The sequence below is a fragment of the Ranitomeya variabilis genome, chromosome 1 (assembly GCF_051348905.1).
Source record: "Ranitomeya variabilis isolate aRanVar5 chromosome 1, aRanVar5.hap1, whole genome shotgun sequence".
Taxonomy (NCBI): domain Eukaryota; kingdom Metazoa; phylum Chordata; class Amphibia; order Anura; family Dendrobatidae; genus Ranitomeya; species Ranitomeya variabilis.
In genome coordinates, this window is record NC_135232.1 from 316,495,990 (window position 1) to 316,523,895 (window position 27,906).

General features: G+C 42.0%; 1 protein-coding gene across 8 annotated transcripts in view; it reads right to left on the reverse strand.

Annotated features, from left to right (window-relative positions):
* Positions 1-461: 461 nt before the first annotated feature.
* The window catches only part of LOC143816760 (zinc finger protein 219-like), a 106,745-nt gene continuing 79,300 nt past the window's right edge, over positions 462-27,906 (reverse strand). For all 8 annotated transcript variants that reach the window (XM_077297574.1, XM_077297555.1, XM_077297566.1 and 5 more), the window contains 3 exons: positions 20,902-22,709; positions 10,116-10,247; positions 462-1,977 (listed from right to left, as the gene is read on the reverse strand). In XM_077297574.1, coding sequence (XP_077153689.1) covers positions 1,400-1,977; positions 10,116-10,247; positions 20,902-22,663 — 2,472 coding nt within the window. In that variant the 5' untranslated portion in view covers positions 22,664-22,709 and the 3' untranslated portion in view covers positions 462-1,399. The remainder of the gene's footprint in view (positions 1,978-10,115; positions 10,248-20,901; positions 22,710-27,906) is intronic.

Consider the following 27,906-nt stretch of genomic DNA (forward strand, 5'->3'; position numbering starts at 1 on the left):
GAAGCACTCCCATCAAAATGTTTATCCTCTTAATATATTGCAATCATTATATTATACAGCACTGTGTTCTTACAATTGCTCATTTTTCCTTTCTTACCCAGCTAATTCTTTTTTCTATTTGTTCTATGACATCACGTGATTAAAACCAGGCTAGTTGAATTCCTCTAAGCTCTACAGAGAAACAGGAGGTCAATGAGTCACTGCAAAAGTCCCTGGCAGGAGAAGAGGGAGCAGCTGGGTCAGAAGTTGAAGAGGGGAATGATTTCTGCAGGGACAAGAGACTTCCTGTTTTTACATAGAGCAGAGAAAAGAGAATAATTACTAAGTAGAAAGGCAAAATGAGCAATTGTAGGTACACAGTGCTATAAAGTATAATGATTGCAATATATTAAGACAAAAACTTTGATGGGACCTCTTCTTTAACTATGCTGTGGTCAGATGATGCCATATTGGTGTTAAACTTCTATTGTTATTTTCAAAGAGAGTTTATTTAATTTTTTCAAAATTTATTTTTTTTCTACAAGAAAAGAATAAAAAAAAATATAGAAATCTCTAAACGTGGAAATGTTTTCTTTCAGCAGAATTCTAATCATTTGGGAATGTGGAAGAAGGGACATTTGTTTTGGAGGGGTAAAGGGCGTCTACCGGCGGCTGGGTCTGAAGAACGATCCAAATTATAATATCAAAAATAAAGTCTCAGCAACAACCAGAAAGAAATATTTTCTGGGGCAAAATAATCATTATTACTAACATGTCTATGTATCCTTTATAAACCCTATGTCTAGTGTTTCTCATTCTATCACTAACTTTCCGTGATCCTATTTCAATAGCTGGTTCTCATCTCATAGCTCAGATATACTGCAGGCATCCTCCCTTACTCTTTCGCTATTGACTTTACAATATTCCGCCTGCTTGCACTCTTGAAAATTGTCTTTCAGTCTGAAATTTATTGCTTATTCTTGTTATTTTAGAAAACTTGTCATTTTGATATTCGATTATCTCTGGACTGCTAACCTTACTGTCCTTTCTGCCAATGACTGTCTCTCCCAAGAAAGGGTATCACTGACTGTCTCTCTCAACTGCAATATATCTTTCAAACCCAGCTATCTTCCCACAGTACCTTCCCTAACTTTCTCACATTCGACCTCCATTTTTCCTGACTCTGCCACAATCTACCCATTTCTAGCTGTTACACCCACACACCCATTTTCTATGTTCCTCAATCACTCCACCCAATTTCTAGCTGTCTCCTCTCTCTATCCATCATAAGCCCTCGTATCCTATCTAACCAGCACACTTCATCATGTATAAACCTTTCATCTCTCTTTTTTTTATGTGGATAATGGATTTTGGGCAGTTACAGGGCACTTCTCATACCATCTGCCCTTTAATTCTTAGTTCACTCAGTGCTTTCACATGACTCTGGGCTGTCTCTCAGGCTAGGGCCTTGGGACTGCGGAGAAAGCACAGGTCGGGGTCTTCCCCTTATATAGCCTCCCTTTCTGCGTGATCTCCTCCCATGATGCACTTGGAGATGTAGGCTCATTAGCTCTCCTACAGAAGTTACAAATGGACAGTACATGCAGCGGTGAAAAGGGTTTCCTTGAGACAAATCCAAAGGCTCATGCTCTGGTCTTCCATTAGTTGGCTGATGTGAGGGACTCCTCCTTCTCTGTCCACCTCTACCAGGCATGCGAGGAAATGCACTAGGACCCTGTCCCTCAGTCATATGGAGACGGAGGGGTAGAGAGGTTCCATCTTCACAAGATGCAGGCAAATCAGTGCAGGAATTGGCCCAAGCTGTAGACACAGGAAGTAGTCGATCTTGCTGGGTTGCACCTTGCTGAATGTTCTTGCCCCTCAATGGGACACCTGCAGCAAGTTTGGAGTCCCGATGATGTCTCTGCAGGTGGTATTTCAGAGATCCAGACTGAGTGCCAGCATATGAACAATGAGGGCACTTATAAGGCCGTTCTCCTGTGCAGAAACCAGAACAGATGTAAGCATCAACAAAAAGGAAAGAAACATTATCAAGAGTAAAAGAAAGTGGAAAAGGGCAAAAAGAACGATGTACTTAGGTCTAATACAGTGCAATTATGATGCTGTTTCCAAAACAGAAAGAGGTCTACAAAAGAGAAGCGTAAGTCGCTCCTTTCTACTTTTATAATTTTGGCCATAAAGAGGTTTCCGATCTCAGAGGATATGCCATAAATGGCTACCTGGTGACTGTTCCAGAGGTTGGACCTTCATTTATCTCTAGAGTGAGGTTGCCCCATCCCTTTCCTTGCAGTATCTTTCAGTTTAATGGTGGTTAAGAATGCGCAATTTCATTTATTTCTGTGAAAGCTTTGAAAATATCTGAGGAAGCTTGCTGGGCTGTTTTCAGAACTCTCACAATTGCCAATATGTGCCTACCTTTCCACTTAGAGTGGCCAGGGTACCCTTAGTCTCCCAGATGTGATCTATCTCAGACACTTATGGCATATCCTGAGGAGATGAGATGTTTACATAAAAATTCAGAGAATAATGTAAGTATTGTCAACAAAATATATTCCCAACAAAATTCAGTGGGGAAAATATGTATTTGATACATTGCCGATTTTGCAAGTTTTTGCACCTTCAAGGAATGGAGAGGTTTGTATTTTTTATCATTGGCACATTTCAACTGTGAGAGACAGAATCTAAAAATAAATCACATTGTACGATTTTAAAAAATTTAATTGCATTGTATTGCATGAAAAAAGTATTTGATCACCTATCAGCATGAAAAAAGTATTTGATCACCTACCAACCAGTAAGAATTCTGACTCTCACAGACATTAGTTTTTCTTTAAGAAGCCCTCCTACCCTGCACTCATTACCTAATAATAATAATAAATAATAATAACCTATATTAATAATTAGGTAATAATATAATAATATAGGTAATAATAATTACCTATATTAATTGCACCTGTTTGAACTCGTTACCTGTATAAAAGACACCTGTCCACACACTCAATCAATCACACTCCAACCTCTTCACCATGGCCAAGACCAAAGAGCGGTCTAAGGACAACAGGGACAAAATTGTACACCTGCACAAGGCTGGGATGGGTTACAGGACAATAGGCAAGCAGCTTGGTGAGAAGGCAACAACCGTTGGCACAATTATTAGAAAAGGGAAGAAACACAAGATGACTGTCAATCTCCCTCGGTCTGGTGCTCCATGCAAAATCTCGCCTTGTGAGCGAAGAATGATTTAGAGAAAGATCAGGAATCAGAAGAGAGCTGGGACCACAGTATCAAACAATACTATTAGTAAAACACTACGTCATCATGGATTAAAATCCTGCAGGGCACGTAAGGCCCACCTACTCACGCCAGCACATGTCAAGGCTCGTTTGAAGTTCATCAATGAACTACCTACTCACGCCAGCACATGTCAAGGCTCGTTTGAAGTTCATCAATGAACTACTGGATGATCCAGAGGAGAAGGTCATGTGGTCACATAAGACCAAAATAGAACTTCTTGGTATCAATTCCACTTGCCATTTTTGGAGGAAGAAGAAGGATGAGAACAACCCCAAGAACACCGTCCCAACCGTGAAGCATGGTGGGGAAAACGTCATAATTTGAGGGTGCTTTTCTGCAAAGGAGACAGGACAACTGCACTGTATTGAAGGGATGATGGAAGGGGGAAATGTATTGCGAGATTTTGACCAACAACCTCCTTCCCTCAGTAAGAGCATTGAAGATGAATCATGGCTTCCAGCATGACAATGACCTGAAAAACACAGCCAGGTCAACTAAGAAGTGACTCCGTAAGAAGCATTTCAAGGTCCTGGAGTGGCATAACCAGTCTCCAAACCTGGACCAAATAAAAAAATCTCTGGAGGGAGCTGAAACTCAATGCTGCCCAGCAACAGCCCCAAAACATGAAAGATATAGAGAAGATCTGTATGGAGGAGTGGGCCAAAATCCCTGCTGCAGTGTGTACAACCTTGGTCAAGAACTACCGGAAATGTCTGACCTCAGTAATTGCAAACAAAGGTTTCTGTAGCAAATATTAAGTATTTGATGCAATAGAAAAACAGAACTTATTTCATGCAATAAAATGCAACTTAATCATGTAAAAATCATACAATGTATAATTCTGTATTATTTTTTTTTTAAAGGGAATCTGTCACCCCAAAAATCATATATGAGCTAAGGCCACCGGCATCAGGGGCTTATCTACAGTATTCTGTAATGCTGTAGATAAGCCCCCGATGTAACCTGAAAGGTAAGAAAAACAGGTTATATTATACTCACCGAGGGGCGGTCCCGCTGCGGTCTAGGTCCGATGGGCGTCACGGTCTGGGTCCGGCGCCTCCTATCTTCATACGATGACATCCTCTTCTTGTCTTCCTGCCGGGCCTCTCTGACCTTTCCTGGCCCCTGCGCACTGCAGTACTGTGCTCTGCCCTCAACAGGGCAGACAAAGCATGCCTGCGCCGGAGCCGTGGCAGGAAGACAAGAAGAGGACGTCATCGTATGAAGATAGCAGGAGCCGGACCCGGACAGCGACGCCCATCGGACCCGGAATGCAGCGGGACCATCCTTGGGTGAGTGTAATATAACCTGTTATTCTTACCTTTCAGGTTACATCGGGGGTTTATATACAGCATTACAGAATACTGTAGATAAGCCACTGATGCCGGTGGCCTTAGCTCATATACGATTTTTGGGGTGACAGATTCCCTTAAGGCTATGTGCACACGCTGCGGAATGGTGTGTGAATTTTTCAGCACTGATTTTGATAAATCCGCAGGGCAAAAACACTGCGTTTTTACACCTACGGTTTTCTATTATGGAGCAGGTGTAAAACCGCTGCGGAATCCGCACAAAGAATTGACATGCTGCGGAAAATAAACCGCTGCATTTCTGCGCGTTTTTTTCCGCAGCATGTGCATAGCGGTTTTTATTTTCCATAGGTTAACATGGTACTGTACACCGCATGGAAAACTGCTGCGGATCCGCAGTAAAAACCGCATCGTGTGAACATGGCCTTGAGATACTGTCTCTCACAGTTGAAGTGTACCTACGATAAAAATTACAGACCTCTCCGTTCTTTGTAGGTGGGAAAACTTGCAAAGTCGTCAGTGTATCAAATACATATTTTCCCCTCTGTATATAATCTTTTACCCCGACTGATGTAGAAATCAGCAGTTGGCGGTTTCCATATCTCTCATAGAAACATAGAGATAGGTCCACACTTATATGGCTACCTCTGCATTCATTTATCCATTCGCCTGCATTTTCCAAGTAGTTATGGGTCACTATGGAAATGACATACAGTTGCGCTCAAAAGTTGTTGTTTTTTTTTTTTTTTAACTCAAATATTTATTAAGTATAAAATCACAATAAACATTTTACAACAATACAGGGATTTTAAAAAGATACCCCCTCCCCCCCGCAATATATCCTAACACAACATTACCAACCCCGCCCCCCCTTTCTCCCTATTTAGACAGCTCACACTCTTCCCTTAGCATATCGTATACCGGTATATACTTTAGTATTATGTGATGTTGACTCCTACTGTCCCCTTATAAACAAACATTCCAGTCTCCCCTGTTCTGGGCATTAAAGGCATGTCTCACCTGATATCCCCAGAAGCCCTAATACTAAATTCCGATTGTAGCTGGGAAAAGGATTTCAGCTCTCGCCGCTCTAGAACCTGATAGACATATCGTATCCCCCTGGCTTGCCATTCTGGTAAACATCCTATTGTCATAAATTCCGGTAAATTGTTATTAAACCACAGCAGGGAGAACCTGGTAAGACAGGTGACTCCACGAATTTGTCTAACTCTTCCCCATAATTTATATATCAGGAATAGCGTAGAATAGATTTTCCCAAGTGCCCCCAGAGACCCATCTTCCAAGCACTGTACCGCAGGACATCTTGTCATCACCCTCTCAATCAGAGAGGGTGACGTTGGAAGACGCCTCACGCTCCCAGCCCTTTAAGTGCTGGCACTGAGCCGCCAGGAAGTATATTTCAGGGTTAGGCAAAGCCAAACCTCCTTCATCCTTATGTCTCTGAAGCGTCTCCAACCTATTACGGGGATGAGGCTTCCACCAAATTCCTAAATAAGGAGTTAATCAGCTTAAATTTCCCACGTGGTATCCAAATAGGTGAGTTATGGAGAACATACAGTATATCTTAGGCATGAGAATCATTTTAATAAGGTTGAAACTGTAACGCCGCTGGGTTTATACCTTGTTTTTTTCGGCGTTACTTTTGCATGTCTCTGCTTTAACCCTTGCTCCTCTCCCCCTAATGTGCAGGGATACTGTTGTCTGTTACCTGTATAGATGCTGCTCAGTTCCCTGCCACCGCTGCGTAGCTGTACATGTGCTGTGATGACTTTGCTCTGCTGCATGGCCACTCGCATGTGCGGTCCCTGGCTGCTGCTTGGAAGCTAGCCACAGCTTGCGAGGTCCTCTGCAGCTGGTGCATGGCTTTCCGCGCGTGTCCAGGCTAGCAGCCGCTGCCAGGTGCCCTAAGCCACAGTTCCTGTGCTGTCAGTACTATAATGGTTTCTGTTTGTGCTTAGGGTGCGCGCGGCCACACCTACCCTGCTTTTATCAGGGTTTGAGTGTGCACCTGTGTTGCTTCCTCAGCCTATTGCTGAGGAGCAGCTCCTATATAAACTTCCTCTTTGCTGCTGGGCGGGGCCAGAGCATTGCATTGCGTTTCTGTGTCTTGCCTTGCCTTGTGAGGTATCCAGCTCCCTTTCTGTCTGCAGTATGTTCTGGGAGATCTGATACCTGTCTCTCGCCTGTTCTGGGGGCAGAGTACCCAGATCCGCCTATCCTGGAGGCTGTATATCCAGATCTGTTTGTGTCTTGTTTACCCGCCTGTTCTGGGGGCAGAGTACCCAGATCCGCCTATCCTGGAGGCTGCATATCCAGTACCTGATCCTGTCTGAACCTGTCTGTTATGTTTCTGTAGTCCTATTGTGTCTGACACCCCGCACCCAGTGACTGAACTTTCCGGGCTCATCATTTAAAGATGGAGTTTGGTGTTCTTGCTGAGCTCTTACTATTCTGTGCTCAGCCTTCCATGCGGTGTTAACCCCATCTGGCCCAGTTCCAGTCCAGCGGAGCTAGCACCATCACGCTTGAGTTCCTTCCTAGGTCGGATGCCCGGAGCCTGGCGGCCATAGTTACGAACCTGATGACCTCCGCTACCTGGTCCTGTGCCATCCGTGTCCCAGCCGATGACCTGGGCTGCCATGCCAGTGTCCCAGATGTCTTTCCGGTATTCCTGATGTCCAGCCTGTGTCTGATGTCCTTCCGGTGTCCGATGTCCTGATTCCTGGGCTACCACGCCAGTGTCCCAGCCGATGACCTGGGCTGCCACGCCAGTGTCCCAGATGTCTTTCCGGTATTCCCGATGTCCTTTCCTTGTCCGATGTCCTGATTCCCTGGGCTGCCACGCCAGTGTCCCAGCCGATGACCTGGGCTGCCACGCCAGTGTCCCAGATGTCCTGCCGGTGTCCAGATGTCCTGCCTGTGTCCTGAGGTCCACCCTGAGATGACGTCCTTCTGGGATCGGTGTCTGATGTTCTCCTGCTGAGCCTGTGCTACGCCCGAGGCCTGAGAGAGAGGCCGTCCTAGTATGCCCGTGCCAGATGATCCTGGACTGCATCAACCCGTGATGACTCCTGCCATCGTCAGACGTCCATCTAAGCCTGTGGTCCTGATGTCCAGTCTGTGATCCCGATGTCCAGTCTGTGATCCCGATTTCCCGCCTGTGATCCCGATTTCCCGCCTGTGATCCCGATTTCCCGCCTGTGATCCCGATTTCCCGCCTGTGATCCCGATTTCCCGCCTGTGATCCCGATTTCCCGCCTGTGATCCCGATTTCCCGCCTGTGATCCTGATTTCCCGCCTGTGATCCTGATTTCCCGCCTGTGATCCTGATGTCCTGAGGTTCACCCAGTGATGACGTCCTTCTGGGATCGGTGTCTGATGTTCTCCTGCTGAGCCTGTGCTACGCCTGAGGCCTGAGAGAGAGGCCGTCCTAGTATGCCCGTGCCAGATGAACCTGGACTGAATCAACCCGTGATGACTCCTGCCATCGTCTGACGTCTGTGTCGTGTACCCTTCCTTGACATGTTGAATCGGGATCCTGACATCATTATGTTTTGTTATGTACTGTGCTGTCATTTAAGTAAACTGTTTCTTCATACCTGAAGTTGTGCGGTGTAGTCTAGTTCTGCATATCGACATCTTGTTCACATGCTCAGCTGCCACAGCCCCTGCTCGCTGCCCTTTCCTAGTCTGGGTAGGTCCAGGTTACTCTTTGTGGTCCAGTGGGTCCACATTGCGTTCCTTTTTGGGACGCTCGCCCACGTTGTCATGGTCTGGCGACGTGGAGGTGTCGGCTCGGCCACGTTTGTGGTCGCAGCCGTAGCAGAAACGCTCAAAAGTTTACATACCCGGCAGAATTTTTGCTTTCTTGGCCTTTTTCCAGAGAATATAAATGATAACACCAAAACGTTTACTCCACTCATGGTTAGTGGTTTTGTGAAGACATTTATTGTCAAAAGCTACTGTGGTTTCTCTTCTGAAATCATAATGTCAACCCAAAACATCCAAATGACTCTGATCAAAAGTTCACATACCTCATTTCTTAATACTGTGTATTGCTCCCTCTAACATCAATGACAGCTTGAAGTCTTTTGTGGTAGTTGTGGATGAGGTTTTTTTATTTTCTCAGATGGTAAAGCTGCCCACTTTTCTTGGCAGAAAGCCTCCAGTTCCTGTAAATTCCTGGGCTGTCTAGCATGAACTGCGCGCTTGAGATCTCCCCAGCGTGGCTCAATTATATTGAGGTCAGGAGACTGAGATGGCCACTCCAGAACCTTCACTTTGATCTGCTGTAGCCAATGACATGTCAACTTGGCCTTGTATTTTGGATCGTTGTCATGTTGGAACGTCCAAGTACGTCCCATGAACAGCTTCCAGACTGATGATTGCAAACTTTGCCTCCAGTATTTCCTGATAATGTTCTGCATTCATTTTTGCTTCAACTTTGACGAAGTTTCCTGTGCCTTTGTAGCTCACACATCCCCAAAACATCAGCGATTCACCTTCGTGCTTTACAGTAGGAATGGTGTTCCTTTCATCGTAGGCCTTGTTGACCTCTATCCAAATGTAACATTTATGGTTGTGGCCAAAAAGTAAAATTTTGGTCTCATCAGTCCAAGTTACCTTGTTCTAGAAGTTTTGAGGCTTGATTCTGTGCTGTTTTGCGTATTGTAGGTGAGATATTTTGTGGCATTTGCACAGTAATGGCTTTCTTCTGGCGACTCGACCATGCAGCCCATTTTTGTTCAAGTGCCTCCTTATTGTGCATCTTGAAACAGCCACAACGCTAGTTTTCAGAGAGTCCAGTATTTTAGCTGATGTTATTTGTGGGTTTTTCTTTAGATTCCGAACAATTTTCCTGGCAGTTGTGGACGACATTTTTGTTGGTCTACCTGACCGTGGTTTTGTTTTTACAGAGCCCCTGATTTTCCATTTGTTATTCACAGTTTGAACACTTTTGTATCCCTTTCCTGTTTTATACAGTTCAACTACCTTAGATCCGTTGACAATTTTTTGCTTTCCCCATGACTCAAAATCCAGAAATGACAGTGGCTGGATGAAAGATGCAAGAGTCTGTCTGGATCCCAGAAACTCACTCAGCTTTTATGCACACACACTGATTACAAGCAAACAGGTCACAGATGAGGATGTTACCTTAAGTAGCAATTCAAACCCATTTGTGGCAATGTCTGTGCATGTTATCAGGCCAAAATCACCAGGGTATGTGAACTTTGATCAGGGTCATTTGCATGTTTTGGGTTGTCATGATTTAAAAAGAGAAAACAAAGCAGTTTCACAATAAATAGCTTCACCCAACCATTAACCATGAGTGGAGAACAAGTTTTGGTGTTATCATTCATATTCTCTGAAAAAAGGCCAAGAAAGTAAAAATTCAGCCATGGTATGGAAACTTTTGAGCACAACTGTAAATGTCACTGTTAGGAATACTCCTTTAAGGATCCTAATACAATATCAGAAATAATCTCATACCTGTGTGTACACGGAGATGCACCTTAAGGTGATGGGAAGAACGGAAGGATTTGGCGCAAAACGGACAGTCTCTCCCAGTTGATCCTCGTTGTCTCTCTACCTGCGGGGAGTTGGTGCTCCATCCATTCTTATCTGGAGAAGAAATGAGTTGAGTGCTGAAAAATGACACAAATAACTTAGCCCTCTGTGTACTTGTGGAAAATGCTAATTCAAAAACATAGGAAAAAAGGAGCCAAATGTGGTTTATCTGAAAGGCTGATGAGTAATGAAGTAATATCTGGATATATGTTTTTTTGTCCTGAGGAAGAAGTCTGAAATGACTTTGAAATGCGTTGACTAAAAGAACGAAAAATAAAAAATCAATTTTTAATTTTTTACGATCTATCTTCATTACCTATCAGCAGCACAGATAAACCACATTTGGCTCCTTTTTTTTTCCTATCTCTGGTCGGAACACCCGTGGATCTGCAGCAGCTGTGTATGCGTATATATGGTTGTGTGTCACACAACCCTCTCAGGTTAGCATAACCTTTATTGCAGTAATTTTTTGGATAAGACCCTATCTGCACTTTTCTTTGCTCTTAGTTCCTAATATACCGTAATTAAAATACATAGGCCTCTTCTGGTATGGATGTAAATATTCTGAACTGATACTGATTAAGTAGTACTTTCTTTATGTAAGCTCTGCTGCAATCTCTGTCATATTCCATCCTCAACACTGAAATTGCAACACCAAGAATGAAAAGTTGTGGGAATTATGGAAATCTCAAGATCGATACTTTGAAATTTTTTTCCACTTTGTTCATCATTTGCATAACATCTCGATTTATTCTGTACCGAGTATGAGTGTCACGTGCAGAAATACAGACACATAATAACCTAATTGATAACAACTAAGGTGTGTAATAAGTTGATTGAGGAATGTTCTGGCTCCCATGGCTTACAGGGTCCACGGAATTTTCTATCATTGAGCACATCTGGGATGTCATTGATCGGCAATTGCAAAGGGACCTGCCAGCATAAGATCTTGATGACTTGCGTGCCCAAGTGCATTCAGATGGTAGAAAATGCATCAGACAATCATTAATAATCTCATTGATAGTAGACAAGATGTGTAAAGTGCCTGTATTTCTACACGTGGCGCTCATATTCGATACTGAATGAATCAAGATGTTTTGAAAATTTTGTTCACATAATGTCCCATAATTTGCACATCAGTAACATATCTACTTATCCTATATTTCCATAATGCCACAACTCTTCCTTCTTGGTATCGCAAATTCAATGTTCAGGAGTGTAGTATGAGTGTTTTTCATAGGTCATCAGACAAACCAACTAAACCACTGAGTGATCACACAGCTTTTAAAAATAATTCAGCACCACTAGTTTGTGTTCCCGATGACTATAATGTGTAGACTATTATGTTACTTTGTGAAGGATTACTACTGTCAAGTAAATCAAGTTGCAATAAGACCTTTTTCTATAGTTCTATGATGATGATGTTGTCTTTCTTTGAGATTTACTTATTAACAAAAGGGTGAAAAGATGAAAAAAGTTTTCCAACCTATATACATGTTGTAAAATAGTGTTTTTTTTTTAAATATAGTGTTTTTTTCCTTTAACACAGCAGACCATTATGTAATAACATGCATGTCCTCACAGAAGGTGTGATCATGTCCTAAGTTTCCCTTGTCTAAGGACATGTGGGACATTTAATAATCCTGCTGTGCAAAATAGGTAATATTTCCTATAACATCTTCTTAATTTGAATGGTAGCTATGGCAACATTGCCTGAAAAATATGTAATAATATAATTTATCTGAATATGTTCAACTTCTGCCCAACTTCAAAATTCAATGCATCTATACTATTAATGATGACATATATGTCAGTCACATCGAGATGAAAGAAATGAGGCGTGATTGACAGTTTATTCCACAACATAAAAGTACTGCTGATCTCCTGTGTGGGCTGAAAATAAAACTAAAAAAAAAGGAAAAGATTAAAGCAGTTACTGTACTCAAAAGTCTGTGTATATGTATTCCCATAAGTAAGGCTACTGTGTATATGTATTCCCTTATGTAAGGCTACTGTTTATATGTATTCCCATATGTATCGCTACTGTGTATATGTATTCCCATATGTAAGGCTACTGTGTATATGTATTCCCTTATGTAAGGCTACTGTGTATATGTATTCCCATATGTATCGCTACTGTGTATATGTATTCCCATATGTAAGGCTACTGTGTATATGTATTCCCATATGTAAGGCTACTGTGTATATGTATTCCCATATGTATGGCTACTGTGTATATGTATTCCCATATGTAAGGCTACTGTGTATATGTATTCCCATATGTAAGGCTACTGTGTATATGTATTCCCATATGTAAGGCTTACAGTGTATATGTATTCCCATATGTAAGGCTACTGTGTATATGTATTCCCATATGTATGGCTACTGTGTATATGTATTCCCATATGTAAGGCTACTGTGTATATGTATTCCCATATGTAAGGCTACTGTGTATATGTATTCCCATATGTAAGGCTTACAGTGTATATGTATTCCCATATGTAAGGCTACTGTGTATATGTATTCCCATATGTAAGGCTACTGTGTATATGTATTCCCATATGTAAGGCTACTGTGTATATGTATTCCCATATGTAAGGCTACTGTGTATATGTATTCCCATATGTAAGGCTACTGTGTATATGTATTCCCATATGTATGGCTACTGTGTATATGTATTCCCATATGTAAGGCTACTGTGTATATGTATTCCCATATGTAAGGCTACTGTGTATATGTATTCCCATATGTATGGCTACTGTGTATATGTATTCCCATATGTAAGGCTACTGTGTATATGTATTCCCATATGTAAGGCTACTGTGTATATGTATTCCCATATGTATGGCTACTGTGTATATGTATTCCCACATGTAAGGCTTACGGTGTATATGTATTCCCATATGTAAGGCTTACTGTGCATATGTATTCCCATGTAAGGCTACTGTGTATATGTATTCCCATATGTAAGGCTTACTGTGTATATGTATTCCCATATGTAAGGCTTACTGTGTATATGTATTCCCATGTGTAAGGCTTACTGTGTATATGTATTCCCATATGTAAGGCTTACTCTGTAAAAACAAAACCACGGTCAGGTAGAGCAACAAAAATGTCATCCACAACTGCCAGGAAAATTGTTCGGGATGCAAAGAAAAACCCACAAATAACATCAGCTGAAAACTAGCGATGTGGCTGTTTCAAGATGAACAATAAAGAGGCACTTGAAGAAAAATGGGCTGCATGGTCGAGTCACCAGAAAGAAGCAATACTGCGCAAATGCCAGAAAGTATCTCTCCTACAATGAGCAAAACAGCACAGAGACAAGCCTGAAAATTTATGGAATTAGGTAACTTGGAGTGATGAGACCAAAATTGAACTGTTTGGCCACAACCTTACATTTGGAGAGTGGTCAAGAAGGCCTATGATGAAAGGAACACCATTCCTACTGTAAAGCACGAAGGTGAATCGCTGATGTTTTGGGGATGTGTGAGCTACAAAGGCACAGGAAACTTCGTCAAAGTTGAAGCAAAGATGAATGCAGAACGTTATCAGCAAATACTGGAGGCAAAGTTTGCAATCATCAGTCCGGAAGCTGCGCATGGGACGTACTTGGACATTCCAACATGACAAAGATCCCAAACACAAGGACAAGTCGACCTGCCATTGTCTACAGCAGAACAAAGAGAAAGTGCTGGAGTGGACATCTCAGTCTCCTGACCGCAATATCATTGAGCCACTCTGGGGAGATCTGAAGAGCGCAGACAGTCCAGGAAATTACAGGAACTAGAGGCTTTTTGCCAAGAAAAGTGAGCAGCTTTACCATCTGAGACAATAAAGGACCTCATCCACAACCACCACAAATGGCTTCAAGCTGTCAATGATGTTAGAGGGGGCAATACACGGTATTAAGAAATGGGGTATGCAAACTTTTGATCTGGGTCATTTTGATGTTTTGGGTTGTCATTATGATTTAAAAAGAGAAAACACAGTAGTTTGACAATGAATGGCTTCACCCAACCACTAACCATGAGTGGAGAAAAGTTTTGGTGTTATCATTCATATTCTCTGAAAAAAAGGCCAAGAAAGCAGGGATATATAAACTTTTGAGCACAACTGTATGTATTCCCATATGTAAGGCTTATAGTGTATATGTATTCCCAAATGTAAGGCTTACAGTGTATATGTATTCCCATATGTAAGGCTTACTGTGTATATGTATTCCCATATGTAAGGCTTACAGTGTATATGTATTCCCATATGTAAGGCTTACAGTGTATATGTATTCCCATATGTAAGGCTTACTGTGTATATGTATTCCCATATGTAAGGCTACTGTGTATATGTATTCCCATATGTAAGGCTTACAGTGTATATGTATTCCCATATGTAAGGCTTACAGTGTATATGTATTCCCATATGTAAGGCTACTGTGTATATGTATTCCCATATGTAAGGCTTACAGTGTATATGTATTCCCATATGTAAGGCTTACAGTGTATATGTATTCCCATATGTAAGGCTTACTGTGTATATGTATTACCATATGTAAGGCTACTGTGTATATGTATTCCCATATGTAAGGCTTACAGTGTATATGTATTCCCATATGTAAGGCTTACAGTGTATATATATATATTCCCATATGTAAGGCTACTGTGTATATGTATTCCCATATGTAAGGCTTACTGTGTATATGTATTCCCATATGTAGGGCTTACAGTGTATATATATTCCCATATGTAAGGCTACTGTGTATATACAGCGCAATATTGCCTTGCACTAGCGTGTACTCCGGAGGACAGAGAATGAACTTCAATCCAATATTGCGGCCAGCATGCAGTCAGCGGGTAAGGAAAGGGTGCATCAAACACCTGAAAACCCCGCCCATATGACCCAAAACTGGTCCCGCCAAATTCAGGTGACAGGTTCCCTTTAATGGACTCATTGTGCTCAATGACATGGTGCACAAACTGAACCATAATGCACACTATATTGTTGCTACTATAGGACTCTTTCAAACGTCTGTGATTTTTCGTACAAGAAAAGCGGTCTGAGCTTCATCAGAGTTTGGTCAGTGTGTCAGTTGTTACAATCACAACTTGCTCAATGTTTCCTCAGCTTTTCTTGGATGACAAACAATTAAAGACAGATTCTCTATATTTTCCTATTTAGCAATCCGTAAAAACACACAGAGCACTCGGATGGCAGTCAGGTGAGGTCCGAATTTTCACGAACCCATAGACTTGATTTGATGATTTTGATCCAACTCTCAGATCAAAACGTGACATGTCTTCATAATTTTCAGACATATGAAAAATACGGAAAGCACTCACATGCAAAAAAACAGACATCTAAATGAACACTTAAAATGGGATTCAGTTTTATGGATAAATATTTCCTCCTGAAATCATTTTTTTACTATATAGGCTATGGTTACATGGCAACTTGGGACAGATAATATTGATATCCCAATGTCAAGCTGCTAAAATTGCAACTAATGATAGAAAATGTAGTTGTGTCGTGATCCACAAGTTGATGTGACCGTGACAACAATCCGCTTATATCCAAAATTGCTGTATTTCATAAGTTACGATTTTGGCAGCATGACATTGTGATCTCAAAATTGCACTCCCAAAGTCACTGTGTAGCCCTTGCCTTACTAGTGTACTTTTCTGTGAGATGCAGAGCCCCTTTGATATAGAATAGTACCATATTTCTGACCTGTAATACTTATTTGAAATATCATTTAGCTACCGTAATTTGCAAAATCTAGATAATTTATACTGCAATACCCAAACACAAAGCTATTTGTGTGAAAATACTTTGCTTTACATTTGGCTGCATAAGATGCAAAGTTGGCAACAATTTTTGTATGCTTTATCGGCTTGTAAATGCATCTATTGCCCCCAATAAAGCTTTCGGGCAAGTAAGTGTTCTTGTAAGATCTGCAGAATAGTGTGGTAGATCACAATTCCTGTTAGGTAAATTCCGTAGCACAACGTTTTGTACAACCAGGTCACGTTCAACTGCCATATGAAATGACATAAAATCCTATTAAAAGGGTTGTCGTCTACTCGGACAACCCCTGCTGAATCCCTATGTTTTCTCTAGTAAAATAATAACACTTATGCTCAGCTCCAGTGTTGGCACTGGCTGTCCCGAGACATGGGCAACATTTTTGGCTTCACAAAGTGAAAGCTTCTGCTGCCCTCTCACTTCCTCAAATTGCGTCTCGCCAATTACGTATATTACGTCCGTAGGAGAGAAGAGTGAAGACAGCGCTGATAGGCCACAGGGCTCGAGTGACATAATGTCCCATGATCCCAGGAGAACCAGTGCCATCACCACTGGAGCAGTACTCCATTACTATTTTACTGGCAGGGGTCATCAGATTAGTGGACAACACCTTTAATTTTGTATTTTTAATATTTTACTACTATGTAACCCTCCATATAGTGAAAAAACTGCTCAGCACCATGTATGTACCCACGTTTGCACGCAAGCTTGTCCACACATTGATTATTTCCAGCGTTGTTTTTACATGCAAAAAATATCTTAACCAATTAGGCGGTTTTTAAAATCTGCAATGTCAATTATTTCTTTTGGCAGTGTTTTTCACCCATCAAATAAATGCAGGTAAAAATGCATTAAAATGCAAATATTGTTTACTGTGATTTTCTGCCAAGAGATGTGTTTTTAGTGCAGAAAAATCAGAGGCAAATATTCAACGTCAGCACAAACTCTTAGGATGTTTCCACGGTCAGTATTGGCAGCGCTTTGGACGCAGTTCCGTCCAAAGCGCTGTCGGCTTTTGTATGGGCGGTGATTCCGCATGTGTTCATTGAACCATGCGGAATCACCGTGTCCTATACATTGGACGGTGGTATTTATCATGTGGAGACTGATCGTCTCCGCAAGATAAATTGACATGGTGCAGTCTAAAAAAAAAAAGCCGCATGTGCGTATACACAGGGACGCATAAAATCCCATCCACTATGCTGTAACACCTGGCCGCTGCAGATTGGACACTGCGGCTGTACGCAGCGTCCAATCTGCAGTGAATACTGACCGTGGAAACATACCCCTAAGCTTTGCAAATGCAACTATATAAAATCTGCTTGATGTTAAGTGAAATCATTAGAAGCACATGATTTGTGGTGACCGAGTGACAGTCAAACAATGTTTTTTAAAAGAGTAGAATGACAAAATGCACCATTAGGTGAGAAGGAGGAAAATACACCAATATTTTTAGACTAGTTTCACATTTGCATCTTTATTTCCACTTATCTGTTCCATTATAGAACAGAAAAGCAAAAATAAAGGCAGTGATGGATCTGTCATGTTGTACAGCTATTTAGCTCAATTATTTCAAAATGCGGACATGAGGCCCATTTTACTACCTCAAAGAACACCCTTAGGATGGTTCCACACATCCATGTTTCGCAGCCTGAAACAGTGATGCATGGACAGGCAGTTGGTCTCCTGACAAAACTTAGAAGCCTCATAGGTATATGAAACTTTTGAGGTTGGGTCAGGAGACTCATGTCCAGATGGCGAGTACAGACCAAGAAATATGTGAAACTAGATTTTAATAGGAAAAAAACATCCAATTCTATTTTTAGGGTAATTTTCGCACAAATCTGACAAACTAACACCTGGACATTTTAGAATAATGTATGCTCACATGGAATTGAATGCTGCAAAAAAAAAAAACTACATTACAGTATTGTATTATAGCAATGAAAGGTTGCACAGTTAAATAAGATTTTAGCACACAGTTAATTAATGTTTTGAAAAAAATAAATAAACAAAAACATAGTAAAAGGCTCCTTCTTAGGCCGGGGTCACACTAGAAGGGCTGTCCCACACGTCCAGATAATTCCGGTACCGGAATAAATCGGTACCGGAGTTATCCGTGTCCGTGTGCCTGGGAACTCACGGAGGCCATACGTGCGGCACACGTGTGCCGCCCGTATGGCGAGTGGGTACCACACGGAGCGTGTGGTACCCACTCTGCATCATGCTGAAGCCGCGATTCATATCTTCTCTCCAGCAGCGTTTGCTGCAGAGAAAATATGAAGAATAGTGTTTAAAATAAAGATCCATGTGTCCGCCGCCCTCCCACCCCCTGTGCGCCCCCCCCGCTGGTCAGAAAATACTTACCCGCTCCCTCACTCCTTCCTGGTCTGGCCGCGGCTTCTCCTGCATGCGGTCACGTGGGGCCGATCATTTACAGTCATGAATATGTGGCTCCACCTCCCATAGGGGCGGAGCCGACTATTTATGATTGTAAATGATCGGCCCCACGTGACCGCATACAGTAAGCCGCGGCCAGACCAGGAAGGAGTGAGGGAGCGGGTAAGTATTTTCTGACCAGCGGGGGGGCGCACAGGGGGTGGGGGGGCGGCGGACACATGGATCTTTATTTTTAACACTATTCTTCATATTTTCTCTACAGCAAACGCTGCTGGAGAGAAGATATGAATACCGGCTTCAGCACCATGTGGGGGGACAGCGCTTACTGTAGCGCTGTCTCCTGCACGCACACGGACCCCAGACGGAGAATGTCCGTGTGAGGTCCGTGTTTTACGCGGACCCATTGACTCTATTGGGTCCGTGTAAAACGTGCGCTCCCACGAACACTGACATGTCTCCGTGTTTGGCACACGGAGACACGGTCCGCAAAAAATCAATGACATCTGAACAGATGCATTGATTTTTATGGGTCTACGTGTGTCAGTGTCTCCGGTATGTGAGGAAACTGTCACCTCACGTACCGGAGCCACTGACGTGTGAAACCGGCCGAATACGGTATCAGTTGCGATATGCTAATTACCCTCGGCTCCTTCTCTGCTGCGAGCGGGAGCCGAGTGTCATGCGTCTGTGCTCTGAGCCTCTCGCACAGAGTGGATCGGAGCACAGCTGCGGAGGAGGCGGAGAAACAAATTTCTCCATCTTTCCATTGCCGGGTCAGCGTAGATGATATCCGAGTGATGTGCATTGTCTCACTCGCACCCATAGGCTTATATGGGTGCGAGTGAGCCGCGACTTGGCCGAGTATCGGTGACTATCGCAGCATGCTGTGATTTCACTCGCACGTACAATACGGCCGAGGAAAAAACGGTGATGTGAGCTGCCCCATAGATGAATACTGGTCCAAGTGCTATGGAATTTTTTATCGCATAGCACTCGTCCGTATTCCTCTCTAGTGTGCCTCCGGCCTTAAAGGGAACCTGTCACCAGGAATTACGCTGGACGATATGCGGTTAATGTGCAGATTAACAGCATTATGATGCTGCCCGGTGTCTGCATGCAGCCAAATGCAGCGGGGAGAAAATTTATCTTTATTCTCCCTGCCAGTATTCGGTTTAGTCATAGGGGCGGGACGGCACCGGTTGAGTCACCGCTGAGTATACAGAGCGGCTGCTGAAACCACGCGCCTGTCTCTGACTGACAGCTGCCTTCAATGAAGACCGAGTGTCTGTTAAGGCCAGGGGTGTGGTTACAGCGGCCGCTCTATATACTCAGCGGTCACTGAACCGGCGGCGCCCCACCCCTATGACTGAATACCGAATACTGGCGGGGAGAATAAAGATAATATTCTCCCTGCTGCATTTGGCTGGGTGCAGGCACCGAATGGCAGAATAACACTGTTAACCTGCAGTTTAATCTCATAACAGCGTTATTCCTTTTCACAGGTTCCTTTTAAGATCGACTTATGATGGAAATTGTCATCTATTCCAAACATTCACTGACAATCTTATGTATGTTATTACCGGCTGTGTACTGACAGGAAAAACAGAATCAGACAGTTTGAAGTTCAACCCATTCAATTCTATTGGTTTCCCCAAATAAGTGGCTTCAGAAGTGTCTGGCACTTGTGAGATTCATCTTACATTCAAGCAAATATGCTCTCTTGCCTGCTGTTAAATTTATTTGGGCAGTTATCTAGACAGTGAGCAGGATCAGAAAACAGTAGCGTAAAATGGAAAAAAAATAAAACAATTCTAAAGTGTGAAGGCTCCTGAAGAAAAACAAGCACAGTATCCTGTCAACCCCTGGACAACTTCTTAAATGCCCAAGTTCTCCAAGTGAAATAAGAAAAGCTTATACTTTCCAGCAATGTCAACACTGGGTCTTATGGCGCTTGTGTGACAATGTTATGCCATATCAGTGCTACAGCCAATCAGTGGCTGCAGTGTTCGTGTTACAATTTCAGAAGAGGGTGGGTCGTGCAGCGGTGTTGGTGTGGGATAAGCTTTTCTTATTTTACTTGGAGGTCTTGGGCATTTAAGAAGATGTCATCCAAGCAGTGGACAATCCTTTTATCTCTAACCCTGCAAGGCTCTATTCTGATGAATTTAGAGATACTAAAAATATTTGGATGTATTTATCCTATAATGCTGTTAAAAAAAAGTGGAGATGCTGTTCCCCCATAAAAAAAAAAAATAAATAAATTTATTACTATATAAAATCATATATTTAAAAGACTGGTACATTGAGTATTTATTAAAATATAAGCAGCAGAGGTTTTCTTTTGCTATATGGGCTAGGGAACAGTTACCAATTTTCCATCCATGACAGTAAATACTATCCATTTTAAAATATCAGCTTCTGGCAAGTTCACAATTTATTGTTTGTTTGTTTGTTTGCATGCTATGAATCACATGGAAACGTAAAAAAACATAAAAACAAAGATTCTTACCTGGAAAACCCACTGTTTTCAGTACAATTCCAGAAGACCCCTGGGGCAACATAACCTTGGAGGAGGTTGCTTCCCCAATTGCCGCATTCATTGCCTGTCCCCTAGCAGATGCCCCAGCTCCATCCTGATCTCCATCCCCGCTCTGCACGGCTCTTGCTGTGGCTTGAAGCATTTGAGAACAGGTGGCATCTCCAGGAGGAGGCAACCTCAATAACAGGCCAGAGTAGAAATTTTGATATCCAAGAAGCCTGGAAGAGGACGATGATGGAGAATTTGTAGTGGTGACATGAGGAGATTGTGACTGTTGATGCACAGTTGGTTCCTGACCTCCTACTCCTTTTATTTTGCCAAGATGGACCTTCATATGGTTCTTTAGAAACCATGACTCCTTGAAGCACCGTCCACAAACTGAACACCGATGATCAAAGGAATCTTTATGTTTACGCATGTGACCCTTCAAGAACCAGGATTGAGTGAAGCTCTGAGAACAGACCTCACATTTGAACTCAGCAGGAGGCAGAGCTGGAGTGGGATTTGGAGCAGGTAAAGGTGGAACAATCTTGGGTAGCTGCGGTGCTGAATGTCTCCTTTCAACATGTCCCATCAGCTCACCCTCCTGAGATGCTGCAAAGTCACACAAGTGACACTTATAAGGCCTATGAAGTATTCTGAGGTGACGCTCCAGTTCAGCTGCTTTACGAAATTTACCTTTGCAGAAAGGACAAGGGTGGCGTAGTGTAGGAAGTGGAGCAGGTATAGACAAAAGAGGGACTGGTTCCGGAATGATATCTGGTGTTGCATTTTGTATATCAGAAGAAATAGGTTCTTTCCCATGCTGCTGCTCCAGGAACAGAGGCCTTTGGGAGTTTCTCTCAAAGTTCTTGAGACCTCCACGACCTTGATTACGAGCCCCACGCACCTTGTGTGTGCTAGCATGAAGTGCTAAAATGCTGATAAAACGAAACTGCTTTCCACATATTGTACATGGAAACTGACGAGATTTAGAGCTTGAACCATCAGAAAAACCATTGGAATGACGTTGAAGATCCAGTTCTTCATCAGCAAATGAAAGGCTAAGGAGTGAAGAAGGGGCAGGAGGAGAAGGCGAGGCTTGAGATGGAGAGATTGAAGATGGAGGAGGAGAGGGAGAGGTTGGAGGTAATGAGAATCCTGGTGAGGCGTCAGTATTTTGTGGTGAGGTTGGAATAACTGTAACACATGGGGAGGATGGAGGTGAAGATGGACCAGACGAGTCTGCAGGAGGGCAGGGAGAAACTGGTGAAGGGGAAGGAGAAGTTGGAGGAGGAGAAACAGATGGTGGAGGAGGAGACAGGGCAATGGAAGTTGGACTAGGAGCTACAGGAAGGGGACACAAAGTTACACTTTGAGGAGAAAGACACTCATGTGGAGGGCAGAGAGAGACAGGGGCAGGGGAAACTGGGGGAGAAGTGAGAGGAAGGGAAGTTGCAGGAGTGCTAATGCACGTTAAAGGTGAAGATTTAGAAGGTGAATACTGGGAGGAGAGAGGCAGAGTAGTAACATGATGGATTAAAGCACTAGGAGGTGATGGAGGAGACCCTGGAAAGGGTGAGATGTGAATAGGAGATAATGGTGTTGGAGAGGATGCAGATTGAGATGATGCAAGAGAAATATTGATTTGTTGAGAAACAGATGGAGAAGGAGAAGAAGGGTTCATATGAGAAAGAGGAGGGGATTGTGAAGGTGGCAGTGTTTGAGTAAGAAGAGGTGGAACAGAGTCCATTGCTAGGATTTCTCAAAGGGTCTCTCCAGGGGTGTTGATTATTCTCCTAAAGAAACAAAAAAACAAGACACCTGTTAATAATCAAGTAAAATTATTAATGTTTTAATACTTATATTACATATAAAAATATCCAACTCCCTCTTAGTCAGTAACTAATTAGATTGTTAAGTAGTTACATGTGACATCTACACAAAATAACTCTGTAAAGTTTTGCATGTCTTGGAAAGATTTGATATTAAAATGCCATCACTGTTACCAGAGTTATGAGAGTTGCTGTGGGTGTATATCAGATTTACGCAAGGTGGAAATAAGATTTGAAGGAGGGAGAATTCTAACTCTGGATTCCTGGCCTATTGGAAGAATGGAGGTCTCTGACTCTTATAAAAGAGTTGAACTATGGACATTGGCAGGAGGAAAACAAATTTAGAGATAACTGAGCATGTACTGAGTATGTACAAGGTTCTTTCCTTTCAGGTTACAGGAATTACGGTAAGCAAAAGACTTCAATTGAGAAGACCATTTAATCTCTTACTATACATGGCTGCTGCCTGTTACCTTGGCTAGCCAGATTGCCTATTCTTTCAATTGGAGAGGGTATAAAAGGAGATAGTTCGTATTCTAGACAGCAGTGTGCCAATAAGGAACAATAAAAATCAAACAGCATTGTTACAGAATACAAACTATAATCAGGTTCTCCATCTAAGGCTAGGATCACACGACAGTATAAAAAAAATTGGTACGATTTTAATCCAGAAAAGTGGTACGATTTTTTTTCTCACTTGTCACCCCTTTGCTATCCATGTGCAATCTGTTTTTTTTTTTTACTCAGCAGCTATTAATCATTTACAGAACCATTTACAGTTTCCTATGCTACAGAATTGTAATGTATCCATAAAAATCAGATGCCATAATGATGGTACGTATGGCATCCGATTTTTTTTTTCACATCCATCTGATTTCAGAGTGAAATTGCTACATGCTGCGATTTTTTTTCACAGATAGATTCTGTCAGTGAAAAAAATCAGTCATCAGCACTGACTCACTGAATAACACTGGTCAGTGTCCTATCCCATAAATAAACCTACAGTCAGTTGGGTGGCATATGAGAGTTGCATCACACAAGGGCTCGACCAACATGAGAATCTCTGACTTCTATGTGAAAGGCAAAGCAGACAGGCCTTTTTAACATAGGACCGTTGGGTGCTAATTATCAAATCTGTTTAATGTTTAAGACAGATGTGTGGATAGAAATCACTATACACATATTTGCATACTTGTAATCACTATTCAAACGCAATTTCCCTATGATAAGAGTTACCTGCCTAAAAAAAAAAATAATCAGCAAGTTTTATAATGTGCATAATAAGAGCAGAAATAGATATTCTACATATAAAATTAAAACATTCCATTTTTTGGAGGCGATTGTACATTGGGAGGTGTGCCCTCCCGCCTGGGCAGTGCACCACTATAAGGCTGGGCATACTTTCTGTTTTTTGGCCATTCTAAGACTCATACGCTCAGGGAGTATGCACCCGAATATAGCCACTGTCAGGATGGATGCTGAGGAATCTGTCCACCATAGGGACCCGTGGAAAAGAAACATAGACAAAATGGTACATGTTTCTTTGTAGTGTGTGGGTTCCCTCCGGGTATACCGGTTTCCTCCTACATGATAAAAGACATAATGATTTAGAATTCAGATTGTGAGCACCAGTGGTGACAGTCATGATAATGTCTGTAAAGCGCTGTGGAATATGATGTTAATAATAAAAGTAGTATCCCTCCGTATAGGCTACTACACAGGCTGAAAGAACACACTTTTTGGCTGACGAATTCTGTAGGCTAAGTGCACTGACGCTGTGTGCTTCTAGCCTAAGCTGGATTCTGTCTTCCCCAGTTCCTTTGAAGCCTGATGAGGCACATATAGAGGAGAGTCAATACTGTAGGGGTCCATCCAATGAGGTCACCTTGTCGCTGGTGGATGCCTTACACAATTTTGATGAAGAATATATACATCACTTATTATATGTATAGCACTAGCAGAATTTATATATATTAACAGTAAAGTGCTGTTGCATAGTGTTTGTGTATACAGTATATGTCTATATATTGGCCACCATATACATGCACCTGCACAGTAATGCAATACTATAGGATTACTGGTCTTGTCAATATATTTTTTCAAATTAAAATATTGTACTTACAACTCAAATCTAAACGTAATTCCCATTTATTTCATCTTACTCCAGAAATGCTAATCTGGTTTTTGAAACCTTATTGGGTGTGTATGCCATGTGGCAGCATGTCCATTGCCTGACATAGCACTGACCTATGGGGTGTGATTAGGTAAATAAATATATGTCAATAAACTGTGAATTAAACTTCACAACCTGATACATGACTCACCTGTTCAGGTGCGCACACTGTCACTATATAAGCCTACAGTCACATTGGGTCTAGGCACTATACTTGGCAGCACTGTTCAAAACATATCAGCAAACATAGAGTCATGAGAAAAATTAATGATACTCCCTGAATTCTATTGCTATGTAGGCATCAGTACACAAGAAAATAAATCTGATCCTTAGCTGGCGGTAAAATTAGGTATATACTAGCTCAGATGAACAACACATAATAAATTACCCTGTGTCTTTATTTATTAACACATTATCACAGAAATAAATGCTCCAGACACAATGTTCCCAAGCTTTCACTTTTATAGGGGTGGTCACACTTGCTGATGAACAATTGAAGGGGTTTTCTCAATCTCAAAGGGATTGTTAAAAGAAGCAAATATGCAATATAATTCAAATTAAAAATTCTCTCCCTTCTCAAGAACGGCAGGATCTTTAGGTTGCCTAGGTTACCGGCCACCCTGCAATCCCAGAGAGGCGGTTACCTACATAAGGAGTTAGTACCGCTTTTAAAAGGGGGATATCCGGAACTTTGGGAAAAGCAAAAAATATGCCTAAGCACGAACAGGAAGGTAGCCACTGCTCTGTCAATGTGACCATCAGCAGAGGCAGCTGAATCGCCGGCACGAGCGGTCTATAACCGGCCTGTGCCACTGGTCCGAACTGTCAATCTGCATGAGTGCACTGCCCGCTGCAAAGCAGGAAAGCTGGGGTCAGGAGCGGTCCACTCCTGAAGAAAAGAAGTTGAGACAACCTCTTCAATCCACGACATTTGATTAGCAGTGCCTTGTGCTATTCACCCTCCTACTTCCTATGGAAACAGCAAGAATGTACTTCATTTTTCACACAGTTTCTGCATTTTTGCCTAGTTTTAGGTAAATAAATAATGACAAGGTGTTTTTTGTTATTCATCTTAGGTTGTATTTACATAATTGAAAAAGTCCTTCCAAGGCCCAGATGGTTTGTTTTATGTCTTGATATGTAAAACCATAGAAATCAAACACCTAGAGGTCAATTAATTAAAACTGGAGTAGGCAGTGGCTCACTGGAGTACGATGCACCCAATTGACTAAGAGGCATACGATACTTAATGAATTACGAACATCTGTTATCTGGAATGCACCAATGCCAAAAATGTACTCCAGTCAAGGACTGGAGTATATTTATGGGAGAAGTTACGTCACTAATGCGCCGTAACTTTTCATAAATTAGTCGTGTCCCCCAAGCTACGCCCATATTAGCATGTAAATCCAAAATGTCTCGATAAATTTGCACAACTCCTGAATTGTGCAAAACTTTTGTGACTTATTAAGCTGTTTTATGCCAGAATTCTGACGCACAAACGTTAATAAATCGTCCCGTTTTTCTTGTGATTAAATGCCTTAGACAAATGCAACCCTACGCCTATCTATACAGCTGCATAAATCTACCATTAAACCCACTGAAGAATACTATTTTTTTAATGCAGCTGTATTGAAAAGCATACATAACTGCACTTTTCAATACAGTGGATTGGGAAAAAAACAAGGGTCTTTTTGAGCTACATCTGGAGAATCAATCTATGGACATATTAGAAGTTTATATTGAGGACCTGACAAACATTAGTGAGCTCCAATTTTCCTTTTGCTAACCTCTTATTATAGGTTATGTAGTAGGATGTTCTTGGATCTCTAGAGACAATAATAATAATAATACTATCAGATTATTTTTTACTTGATAAGCTCTATTGGAAAAATATAAAATGGTATCTGATTGGTATTTTTCCTGTATAGTTGGTTTTATGCAGATCTAACAAATCAATTATCTAGCAATTTAGAAATATCCACCTCTAACCCTAACATGTAAGGGCAATGCTTTATAATTCTGACTACTACTAATGTAATCATGCTTTACTAGACTCTCTCACTATTATGTATTATATGTAGCTCTTACACAGCCAGAAATACATGACAGATCAAAGGTTGATGTCTGTTGTGTCACTTTCCATTACCAGTATTTTGATCAATATTTTGTATCAGTATTATAACCCAAAACCAAAACCAGAAATGGCTCCAAAATACAAATGTTCTGATGTTTTCAGCCATGTTCACACATTCTGTATTTAGTCAGTATTTTACCTCAATATTTGTGAGCCAAAACCAGGAGTGGGTGATAAATACAGAAGTGGTGACGTGTTTCTATTATACTTTCCTCTGATTGTTCCACTCCTGGTTTTTGCTCACATATACTGATGTAATATACACTCACTGGCCACTTTATTAGGTACACCTGTCCAACTTCTTGTTAACACTTAATTTCTAATCAGCCAATCACATGGCGGCAACTCAGTGCATTTAGGCATGTAGACATGGTCAAGACAATCTCCTGCAGTTCACACCGAGCATCAGTATGGGGAAGAAAGGTGATTTGAGTGCCTTTGAACGTGGCATGGTTGTTGGTGCCAGAAGGGCTGGTCTGAGTATTTCAGAAACTGCTGATCTACTGGGATTTTCACGCACAACCATCTCTAGGGTTTACAGAGAATGGTCCGAAAAAGAAAAAAAATCCAGTGAGCGGCAGTTCTGTGGGCGGAAATGCCTTGTTGATGCCAGAGGTCAGAGGAGAATGGGCAGACTGGTTCGAGCTGATAGAAAGGCAACAGTGACTCAAATCACCACCCGTTACAACCAAGGTAGGCCTAAGAGCATCTCTGAACGCACAGTGCGTCGAACTTTGAGGCAGATGGGCTACAGCAGCAGAAGACCACACCGGGTACCACTCCTTTCAGCTAAGAACAGGAAACTGAGGCTACAATTTGTACAAGCTCATCGAAATTGGACAGTAGAAGAT